Raw genomic sequence first — 12,072 nt, 5'->3', positions numbered from 1 at the left:
AAAAACACTGATGCACCCAGAGAGAGAGAATAAAAACACTGATGCACCCAGAGAGAAAAAAAACAGCTATCAACTGCACTTATTATACCGGCAGCCAAAACATTTGTATACCACCCAAACCATATCTACAACTAGCAGAGTTATGATTAATCGGAGCTCATGCATATTCACCCATTTCCTCGACAAATCTACAGATAAGATAGTGGTAGGAAATGTTATCTAAAGGTTGTGCAAGAAAAATATGATCATGTCCAAAAACAAAAAATCACACGACTGTGGAGAAGAGAACTTGATTTAGCAAAACTATCTAAGTCCTCTGTAAATGATTGCAAAACAAAATACAAAAGTTATTTTTAATATGATGATTTCATATAAAACAACATTCACACCTCAGAGATAGGAAGTCAGTCAATTACATGAAGTATGTGTGGTCTCATACATCTTTGGCATTTTTATATACAAGACTTCACACTATAATTTCAATGAGAAAATGTCCTTTGCTCTTTGTAATTGCTATGCATAAAAAATAAGCAAAATATGTCTTAGTCCCTATTGCTTCTTTTTTATTAAGATGACAGATAAAACCTGGGACCAGTGAAATTTTTATGATGTCAAATAGGTTTAGGGCCAGTCCACTAACAATTTAACAAAGTGCCCTTGGTAAGGTGATACCTTGTGTGAGAGAAGAGAGCTGATCACTTGTCCTTCTCCATAGTAACCTGAAGGATAGACACATTCAGAATACATCTATACCTGTGTTTTTAATGCCATCCATTTATTTAGGTTTAAAAGCAGCCGTTTCAATGACAGTGATACAGGGAAGAGCAATACAACATGTTGATTTCTTATGACATGTGAGCAGTAACATAAGATCAGTTTTCAAGCATCGAATGACTGACCGATCAAGTCTGTATTGGCATTTCCCTGACTCAGGTGGTGAATGCCATCTGAGACGGGCAGGACTCAGGAGACACTCACTGGTATGTGGCATCAGATCACTCCTGCTAAACAACAACATTAGGCTCATATTAAAGGCAGTGGGTCATTGAAGACTCTCACTACTCTAACTGATAAGGCAGTGGCGGTCTCACTAAGGAACATTATAGTAGTACATAGAATGAGCAGCACGTGTAATTACTATACTCCTGCCATGACATGTAATCACTATAATCCTGCCATGACATGTCATCACTATACTCCTGCCATGACATCTAAGCACCACACTCCTGCCATGACATGTCATTACTATACTCCAGCCATGACATGTCATTACTATACTCCTGCCATGGCATGTCATTAATATACTCCATCTAATACTGCATCTGATACTGGCAATTACTTCAAAATGTCCTCTGGCACTGTCTCTCCCAGCTGATCCTGACCTCCCTCTCTTCATCTCAGGACTGGATGCAGTTCCTCTTGGAAGGCTTCTTGTGTCCCTTTCCTAAAGGGAAAGGAGAAAAGAAGGGATGAGCCATCAAACAACACCTCCATGTGTGGGACTACTACTACACACATGGTAGAATATAACAACACCTCCATGTGTGGGACTACTACTACACACATGGTAGTATATAACAACACCTCCATGTGTGGGACTACTACTACACACATGGTAGTATATAACAACACCTCCATGTGTGGGACTACTACTACACACATGGTAGAATATAACAACACCTCCATGGGGTACACACAGTAATATAACAACACCTCCATGTGTGGGACTACTACTACACACATGGTAGTATATAACAACACCTCCATGTGTGGGACTACTACTACACACATGGTAGTATATAACAACACCTCCACTACTCCATGTGTGGGACTACTACTACACACATGGTAGTATATAACAACACCTCCATGTGTGGGACTACTACTACACACATGGTAGTATATAACAACACCTCCATGTGTGGGACTACTACTACACACATGGGTATATAACAACACCTCCATGTGTGGGACTACTACTACACACATGGTAGTATATAACAACACCTCCATGTGTGGGACTACTACTACACACATGGTAGTATATAACAACACCTCCATGTGTGGGACTACTACTACACACATGGTAGTATATAACAACACCTCCATGTGTGGGACTACTACTACACACATGGTAGTATATAACAACACCTCCATGTGTGGGACTACTACTACACACATGGTAGTATATAACAACACCTCCATGTGTGGGACTACTACTACACACATGGTAGTATATAACAACACCTCCATGTGTGGGACTACTACTACACACATGGTAGTATATAACAACACCTCCATGTGTGGGACTACTACTACACACATGGTAGTATATAACAACACCTCCATGTGTGGGACTACTACTACACACATGGTAGTATATAACAACACCTCCATGTGTGGGACTACTAACAACACCTCCATGTGTGGGACTACTACTACACACATGGTAGTATATAACAACACCTCCATGTGTGGGACTACTACTACACACATGGTAGTATATAACAACACCTCCATGTGTGGGACTACTACTACACACATGGTAGTATATAACAACACCTCCATGTGTGGGACTACTACTACACACATGGTAGTATATAACAACACCTCCATGTGTGGGACTACTACTACACACATGGTATATAACAACACCTCCATGTGTGGGACTACTACTACACACATGGTAGTATATAACAACACCTCCATGTGTGGGACTACTACTACACACATGGTAGTATATAACAACACCTCCATGTGTGGGACTACTACTACACACATGGGTATATAACAACACCTCCTGGGACTACTACTACACACATGGTAGTATATACACCTCCATGTGTGGGACACCTCCATGGTAGTATATAACAACACCTCCATGTGGGACTACTACTACACACATGGTAGTATATAACAACACCTCCATGTGTGGGACTACTACTACACACATGGTAGTATATAACAACACCTCCATGTGTGGGACTACTACTACACACATGGTAGTATATAACAACACCTCCATGTGTGGGACTACTACTACACACATGGTAGTATATAACAACACCTCCATGTGTGGGACTACTACTACACACATGGTAGTATATAACAACACCTCCATGTGTGGGACTACTACTATGGTAGTATATAACAACACCTCCATGGTACACACATGGTATATAACAACACCTCCATGTGTGGGACTACTACTACACACATGGTAGTATATAACAACACCTCCATGTGTGGGACTACTACTACACACATGGTAGTATATAACAAACCTCCATGTGTGGGACACCTCCATGTGTGGGACTACTACTACACACATGGTAGTATATAACAACACCTCCATGTGTGGGACTACTACTACACACATGGTAGTATATAACAACACCTCCATGTGTGGGACTACTACTACACACATGGTGGGTATATATATAACAACACCTCCATGTGTGGGACTACTACTACACACATGGTAGTATATATGTGGGACTACTACTACACACATGGTAGAATACAACCCTCCATGTGTGGGACTACTACTACACACATGGTAGTATATAACAACACCTCCATGTGTGGGACACCTCCATGTATATAACAACACCTCCATGTGGGACTACTACTACACACATGGTAGTATATAACAACACCTCCATGTGTGGGACTACTAGTATACACACATGGTAGTATACACACATGGTAGTATATAACAACACCTCCATGTGTGGGACTACTACTACACACATGGTAGTATATAACAACACCTCCATGTGTGGGACTACTACTACACACATGGTAGTATATAACAACACCTCCATGTGTGGGACTACTACTACACACATGGTAGTATATAACAACACCTCCATGTGTGGGACTACTACTACACACATGGTAGTATATAACAACACCTCCATGTGTGGGACTACTACTACACACATGGGTATATAACAACACCTCCTGGGACTACTACTACACACATGGTAGTATATAACAACACCTCCATGTGTGGGACTACTACTACACACATGGTAGTATATAACAACACCTCCATGTGTGGGACTACTACTACACACATGGTAGTATATAACAACACCTCCATGTGTGGGACTACTACTACACACATGGTAGTATATAACAACACCTCCATGTGTGGGACTACTACTACACCATGGTAGTATATAACAACACCTCCATGTGTGGGACTACTACTACACACATGGTAGTATATAACAACACCTCCATGTGTGGGACTACTACTACACACATGGTAGTATATAACAACACCTCCATGTGTGGGACTACTACTACACACATGGTAGTATATAACATGGTAGTATAACACCTCCATGTGTGGGACTACTACTACACACATGGTAGTATAACAACACCTCCATGTGTGGGACACTACTCACATGTATATAACAACACCTCCATGTGTGGGACTACTACTACACACATGGTAGTATATAACAACACCTCCATGTGTGGGACTACTACTACACACATGGTAGTATATAACAACACCTCCATGTGTGGGACTACTACTACACACATGGTAGTATATAACAACACCTCCATGTGTGGGACTACTACTACACACATGGTAGTATATAACAACACCTCCATGTGTGGGACTACTACTACACACATGGTAGTATATAACAACACCTCCATGTGTGGGACTACTACTACACACATGGTAGTATATAACAACACCTCCATGTGTGGGACTACTACTACACACATGGTAGTATATAACAACACCTCCATGTGTGGGTATATAACAACACCTCCATGTGTGGGACTACTACTACACACATGGTAGTATATAACAACACCTCCATGTGTGGGACACTACTCCATGTGTGGGACTACTACTACACACATGGTAGTATATAACAACACCTCCATGTGTGGGACTACTACTACACACATGGTAGTATATAACAACACCTCCATGTGTGGGACTACTACTACACACATGGTAGTATATAACAACACATGTGTGGGACTCCATGTGTGGGACTACTACTACACACATGGTAGTATATAACAACACCTCCATGTGTGGGACTACTATAACAACACCTCCATGTGTGGGACTACTACTACACACATGGTAGTATATAACAACACCTCCATGTGTGGGACTACTACTACACACATGGTAGTATATAACAACACCTCCATGTGTGGGACTACTACTACACACATGGTAGTATATAACAACATACCGTCATCCTCTCCTTTGTTGAGGGTCATTAGAGACATACTTCTTTGAGGCAGTTTTGAAGGCTTTTTGTTCTTACATTTCAACAGGGACGGTTTCTCTACAATCTCAAATGTGTGCGCAGTGGCAATGCTATTTGTCTCTGATACTTTGCGTGTAGAGGACGGGTTTGGGCGGGTGGGGGAAGGTGTTGAGTGGGTAGGGGAGGGGTTTGGGCGGGTAGGGGAGAGGGTTGGGTGAGTAGGGGAGGGTGTTGAGTGGGTAGTGGAGGGGTTTTGGTGGGTCGCGGAGGGGTTTGAGCGGGTAGGGGAGGGTGTTAAGTGGGTAGGGGAGGGGTTTGGGTGGGTAGGGGAGAGTGTTGGGTGGGTAGGGGAGGGGGTTCGATGGGCAAGGGAGGGGGTTGGGCAGCTAGGGGAGGGAGTTGGGTGGCTAGGGGTGGGGGTTGGGCGGCTAGGGGAGGGGTTTGGGCGGATGGAAGAGGGGTTTGAAGGAGTGGCCCCATCCTCCTCTATAGTCTCACTGTTGAGATTGGATCCTCTGCCTTTCAGGAAGAGCCTGAAAGAACTGCGTTGTTTCTTTCCACCTAAGGCCTGGTGCTTCAGCGAACCTCCCTTCCCATCCTCCTCATCCTCCACAGGAGAACTGGGGGACTTCACAGTGACCATGTCCAGTTCCACACTACTGCCCCCTTTGGCATGGAGTAGCGTCGACAGTCCGTTCCGTCCGAGTCCACCGCCCAGTGAGTCTCTGAGTGTGGAGAGGTCCTGTAAGGACCCAGTGAGGCCGAGACTGTTCCCCACCACCAGAGAATACTTAGGGTTGTGGTATTTATGTGCAGGCACCCTCTGGTCAGCCTGCCCACGAGAGTCCCCTAGAGACACCTGGAAACGGGAGGTGGATATCAACAGGGGCTTGGGGACCACCACCTTCCGTACCGGCGCAGGCATGGGAGGCTTGGTTATGTGGAACTCCTTGTAAAGGTCCACATTCTCAGATACAGCATACATTTCCCTGAAGTCATTGTCGAAGAAGTCCACCACCTGCCCAGACATTACTGTGATGGTGTTCCTGTCCATCCTAGAGGAGCTCCATGTGAAGCTGGAGATGACAGAACAACAGAGTTAGACACAGACTCAAAGGGGGCGGCAGGTGGCCTAGTGGTTAGAGTGTTGGACTAGTAACCGAAAGGTTTCGAGTTCAAATCCCAGAGCTGACAAGGTACAAATCTGTCGTTCTGCCCCTGAACAGGCAGTTAATTCACTGTTCCTAGGCTGTCATTGAAAATAAGAATTTGTTCTTAACTGACTTGCCTAGTAAAATAAAGGTAAAGTTTTTTTTAAAATCATGTTTGCTCTGGCTGAATGAATGTGAGTGGAAGTGTATGACTGACCTGTAAGAGCCAAACATAACCTTTTCTCCGTCCACCAGCATGTATTTGGAGCACAGAGAGCCGGGCAGCCTGCCAAATGACAGGGCCAGCCCAGAACCTTTCACCGTTCGCACACGCAGGTTCTGAAAGAGTCACACAGATACTGAGTTAGACAGGTGCCCTTATTACAGTATAAACCATGAGTCAGTGACTATCAGACCTCCAAGTACTGAACAGTATCACATCAAACACTAAGGGAAATTGTGCTGTTACCACCCACGACCAAAGTAAACCTTCAAGGTAAGCAAATCCGAAACTGGTGATGAAAGGGTTGAGTTAAACCCCTTGAGTATACAGTCGAGGCAGGTCTATTTACTGAGCAAGGAATGGGAGTGAGTTGGAGAGAGTGAAAAATACTGTCCGAGACATACACACAGAAACAGACACGTCAGAAGGATGCTACCCTATGCTGTTAACACTTGTTTGGTCAAGGATCAAGTTCCACAGGACTGGATTGTTTTCGGCTCAATGAAGAGCAGTTTCTATAAAACAACAATGACAGAGTCTCAACACTGGAAGGGCCTTTCAGAGGCTTATCAACTGACACCACACACACACACACACACACTAGGTTATCCAGCATTCCATATAAAATAGGCTAGATCTACTGCACAAGCTTTCGTCTACATAGATCAACATCGACAGATGTAGGATCTTAATTTGATCACCATGTTGCAGGAGAACTTTACTGCATTGCAGGACATTTTTAACTTGTGGTGTATTTGAGGTTTCAAGAGGCTTCTGAAGTTTGTAATTTCCACTTTCAAATGTCAGACTTGATTTCCCCTTAAAAAATGTATCTACCCCTACAAAAATGCCCATGAATTATAATCCACATAATAATTCCCATTTCCTGTTGCTGCAGGATTATTAGCAATCTGGTTCAAAATAAGATCCTACACCAGTATAGAATGTGCTAATATGGATGATAATAAAAGAATAGGCCAGAGGAATACTCTGCTTTATACTGCCAAGACGTTGTGGCTGCACTTTCAATTTACGTGACACTCTGCTATTTACCTGGTAATGACATGGTAATACCATAGCTAACTGTTACTTGTTCCTGTTGTTTGTTGCCTACTGCCTGCCAAAGCATCCCTGTCTTACCCGTAGATGCAGAGCAGTGACCTGTAAACGAGTGCACATATCCAGGAAGTGGGGCATACCACGAGCCTCCAGTATGATGTACACAGCCACCCCTCGTCTCTGTGCTGCGTCCAATAGGTCCTGAAGGATCTGCAGGTCAGTAAGGTGGTCCATGACCACGGCTACTACCTGAGGATCACACATAGGACCGTTAGAGGAAGAACAGAGGGGGATGATATCTCTGAATCAAATCAAATTGTTTTTGTCACATGCGCCGAATACAACAGGTGTAGTAGACCTTACCGTGAAATGCTTACTTGACCAACAATTCAGTAGAGTTAAGAAATAGAGTTAAGAAAATATTTACTAAATAAACTAAAGTGAGAAAAAGAATGATAGTAATTTAAAAGTACCACAAGAAAATGACATAACAATTAATGAGGCTTTATACAGGGGGTGGATTTCCTCAAAGCAGGAGATTTGTGGTTCAATTGCTTGAGTAAGATTAAAATCTCCCGAATTAACTGGAAAAACGAGTTGAACCGAAATGTCAAGGTGTATTTTCTTATGACATATTTTCCACTTCAATCCAAACAGAAGTATGTCAAAATATTTGAGAGGCTTGAGGTGACTGATAAATCTGATGAATAATACCAGACTAGTTGATATTTACAAAGATCAAGCTAGAGAGGACAGAGGAAAGGCAAAAGTGTAAATTCAATAAATAACCCCGACATCTCACACCTGCGTGCGCACACACGATCATATACACACACGCACAGACACACACACAGACACACACAACCACAGAGTTACTGAAATGTAAATCCTATAATCCTTGAATGGCATTCGTTTAGGTAAAAACAGAACTGGTTGTCTTTCAGGAGCACAGCCTTTGCATGTGAAGAAATGTGAGCACTGGGGCATTACTATGACCTAGTCCTGTACCACACTAGGATAAGGCAGTCTAATGCTCTCTGTCGTATGCTGACAGTGGTAAAGGAGTGGTGATGACACAGTATTGGACAGTGAAGGTCTTGTTATAGTAAGGCTAGAGTCACTTCCTGGCTTGTCCTTTATTTTCTATTTTTGTATCTTTATTTTAACAGGCAGGTCAACTTAGAACAAATTCGTATTTACAATGACGGCCTGTCATGATTTCAGTTTGTTTAGTTCATTGGCATACCTAGTCATATGCACACAGAACAGCTGGTCACGGGTTTGTCTTCCCTGTCAGTAGATCATTAACCTGTCTCAAGGAGTGAACAATGACCCCTCATTTGCATTGTTCTCAGTGAAATACCATCTTCTGGTATTTTGTCATTAGTCCACTGTTGAAACAGTCCCACAATCTTGTGCATCACCATGATGATGTGGAAAATAACACTTTGCTTCTTGAAAGTTCAATATCTTGAAAACTTGACTGCTGACAAGCAAAACATTTTGGGACTGTGTCAACAGTGGACTGATGAAGAGCCAGAAACCGGATATGGACAAGAATCAACTTCGCATGTACGAGGATAAAAAACATTAACGTTGAGATTGCATGAAATGGAGATCAAATGTGAATGTAAAGTGAGTATGCATTATTCCATTGTTCCAGAGAAGTGAACTGTAACCTGGTCAAACACTCCAGTCTCTTATATGGATTTGGGCTACTTACACCCACAGTGTTTAAGCTCAAGTTTGCATGCTTATCTCCTTGCCCTGTAGCCGTGTCCTCCTGTGCCAAGCTTAACCCCGGAGTTATGCGTGTTCTTCCTCCTGACATTTAGTCCCAGGCAGCATGACTGACAGGTTACACAGCCATTTAGAGGGGGAGGGACTCTTGATGGAGTGAGTTGAATTACAGTGGACGTGGGAGGAGAAAGCGTCGTGTGGATGTGTTTTTAAACACTGACGTGAGGCTGGGGAAACACTTTCGAATGACTTGTTACAGGTTCTGATGTGAAACTGTCTGACATTTAGAACTGTGAAATGTTTGGCCTTTCCAGCTCCTCCACATGGGGCGTTGCTTGTTACAACATGCCTATCTACTGCATGTGTTCCATCCAGTTAGAGATCTACTGTGAACATTCATTTCAAAACTCCTGTTAACTGTTGATAATTCATTGTAGCACGTAATGACGTGATGAAGGGGAGAAAATGAAGATGATTGAGATGACCATATCAGTGTTCTATATCTATCTCACAATTGTCAATTATGTAATTGTTTCTTTTCATAATAAAATCGAAATAGAAGATGTTTTACATTGTTGCTAATCGCCTTGGTTCATTTTACAGTACGACTCCTCAGTTGAGCCAGGACCTGGCTGTTCTAAGTCTTAAGGACACACATCTCTTGTTGAATTCACATGACTGCAAAGTCAAGGGGTGTGAATACTTTCTGAGGGCACTGCAGGTCAATGAAGAACAATTTGACACATTCCCCTTTCTCTTTAGACCTTTATTTAACTAGACAAGTCAGTGAAGAAAAAAATATTATTTACAACGAAGGCCTAGGAACAGTGGGTTAACTGCCTTGTTCAGGGGCAGAACGACAGATCTTTACCTTATGAGCTCGGGATTCGATCTAGCAACCTTTCAGTTACTGGTCCAATGCTCTAGCACTAGGCTACCTGAGAAGTAGCCCAGCAGGCAATAAAACCTCATGTCAAATAAGTAGCGACTGTAGTAACTACACTGGCAAATTCAGGCCTGATAAATAGACCACTAGAACTGACACTAACTATTCTATGTAGTGTTGAGAAGTTTACATTAAATTAACAGAACGCATTTTATAACTTGTCAAGATGAAGAACACAAATGCATGATTCAGGGTCATGCTGACTCAGGATTCAAAGTCATTTGTAAACTGTTCTGAGCTACAAAGAATGAGGGGGAACAATGTGAGGGCATCACTCAATAATTTAGGGCAGAGAAGAAATGATTTAAATGACGTTGTTCACGTGTAATATGCCGTTATCAATTTATATTAGAACTGGAAGTACCTTGTTAGATCCTTGAATGAGTCTCCTGACAACCTCTTTTATATGGGGCCCCTTGTTTTTGGGTGGGTGGGTATGAACGGATACTCGAGTGACACCTTTATAGAAACTAGTGCTGCCTGGCCAGCCGATGTCAAGCGGCGGGACATCCGTGTCCGACATCTGAGGCCAGTATGTGGAGTGGACCCCCGAGTCTGCATTGGACTCCTGAGCCTTTTCGTATTCGCCCTTCTCGGACTCACTATCGGAATCATATTCATCAAAAGTTTTTCGAATCCATTTAATCTCGCAGGCGGATAGAAAGTCTCTGACGTTGTCCTCTTTCAGTCGCATCTTGAACGCGCCATCACCGTTCTTCAATAGTTGCTCGAGCGCGGCTCGATGCTCCTCGCAGTAGTAGAACTCTGCTTTGGATTCGGGTATCTTTTCGTTGACATGATCTTCGTCCATGCACAGAAGCTGAGACTCGGCCATAGCAGCGGTATCCGGAATTTGTCCAACCGTTAATTCTTCCTTCCCCCGCAGTTCTCTTTACATACACCTTTACCTGTAGGTGTTGGGCGCGTACACAGGTGCGTTCAAGAGGTAGGGGGAGGAGTTCTAAACTGTTATAATCAGGTTCAAATGTCAAGTTTTGTCACGTGCACAAGAACAGTGAAATGGCTTTCTTGCAAACTCTTTCCCAACAATGCAGTAATCAATATAAGTAGTAGGCTTATTATAAAACAAGGACAAATAATCACAAAATAGCAACCATACAGTACGGCGCCATCTTTGTGTGTTGTTGGGGTAATTATTGCATGGATAATGTGATTATTTTGAATTTCCATAAAGGCCAACCAAGAATTGAGTGGTGTCACGTAAAGCACATTCAAACTGTAGTGTATAGGCTTATAGGTTTAACATAGAACTCAATACAGATAAATTAGCCTACATGATGTTGTAATTTCTAGCCAACTAAAATGAAATGACTCAAAGCAAAAACCAAAACAGTTCAATTCCAAATGTATTTATCAGACCCGATACTTTTCTTGGATGCTCTGGTTCTGTGACATACATTAAAAAAAAAAACATTTGGTCACAGGTCAGTAGTGTTGGGGAAGCTACTCTGAAAATATACAGTACCAGTCAAAAGTTTGGATACTACATGATTCCATATGTGATATTTCATAGTTTTTATGTCTTCACTAGTATTATACAATGTAGAAAATAGTACAAAATAAAGAAAAACCTTGAATGAGTAGGTGTGTCCAAATTTTTGACTGGTACTGTAGGCTAGATTACCAAGCCACTAATTACTTCACTCTGGAAGAAGTTACACTAATGCTTCC

The 12,072-nt window shown here is 42.5% G+C and overlaps 1 protein-coding gene across 2 annotated transcripts; it reads right to left on the bottom strand.

Annotated features, from left to right (window-relative positions):
- Nucleotides 1-392: 392 nt before the first annotated feature.
- LOC124015519 (protein FAM83F-like) lies at nt 393-11,602 on the bottom strand. Of its 2 annotated transcripts, none has more exons than XM_046330778.1 (5): nt 10,745-11,602; nt 7,776-7,943; nt 6,630-6,751; nt 5,244-6,337; nt 393-1,444 (listed from the first exon to the last, which is right to left on the bottom strand). In XM_046330778.1, exons 1-5 carry the CDS (start codon nt 11,213-11,215, stop codon nt 1,398-1,400), a joined length of 1,902 nt encoding a protein of 633 aa, XP_046186734.1. In that variant the 5' UTR covers nt 11,216-11,602; the 3' UTR covers nt 393-1,397. The 2 variants fall into 2 exon arrangements, with proteins under 2 accessions (XP_046186734.1, XP_046186735.1); XM_046330779.1 differs by having other exon boundaries at nt 5,760-6,337.
- Nucleotides 11,603-12,072: the final 470 nt, after the last annotated feature.

This window comes from Oncorhynchus gorbuscha, linkage group LG26 (genome assembly GCF_021184085.1).
Source record: "Oncorhynchus gorbuscha isolate QuinsamMale2020 ecotype Even-year linkage group LG26, OgorEven_v1.0, whole genome shotgun sequence".
Taxonomy (NCBI): domain Eukaryota; kingdom Metazoa; phylum Chordata; class Actinopteri; order Salmoniformes; family Salmonidae; genus Oncorhynchus; species Oncorhynchus gorbuscha.
This window is presented reverse-complemented; position numbering and strand designations above follow the sequence as displayed.

Excerpts from the sequence above, each read along its gene's own strand:
- LOC124015519 (XM_046330778.1), bottom strand. The coding sequence starts at position 11,215 with ATGGCCGAGTCTCAGCTTCTGTGCATGGACGAAGATCATGTCAACGAA. Across the intron at positions 6,752-7,775 it reads TCACTGCTCTGCATCTACGG|AACCTGCGTGTGCGAACGGT; the intron begins GTAAGACAGGGA and ends TGACTCTTTCAG. Across the intron at positions 1,445-5,243 it reads CAACAAAGGAGAGGATGACG|GAAAGGGACACAAGAAGCCT; the intron begins GTATGTTGTTAT and ends CTTTCCCTTTAG.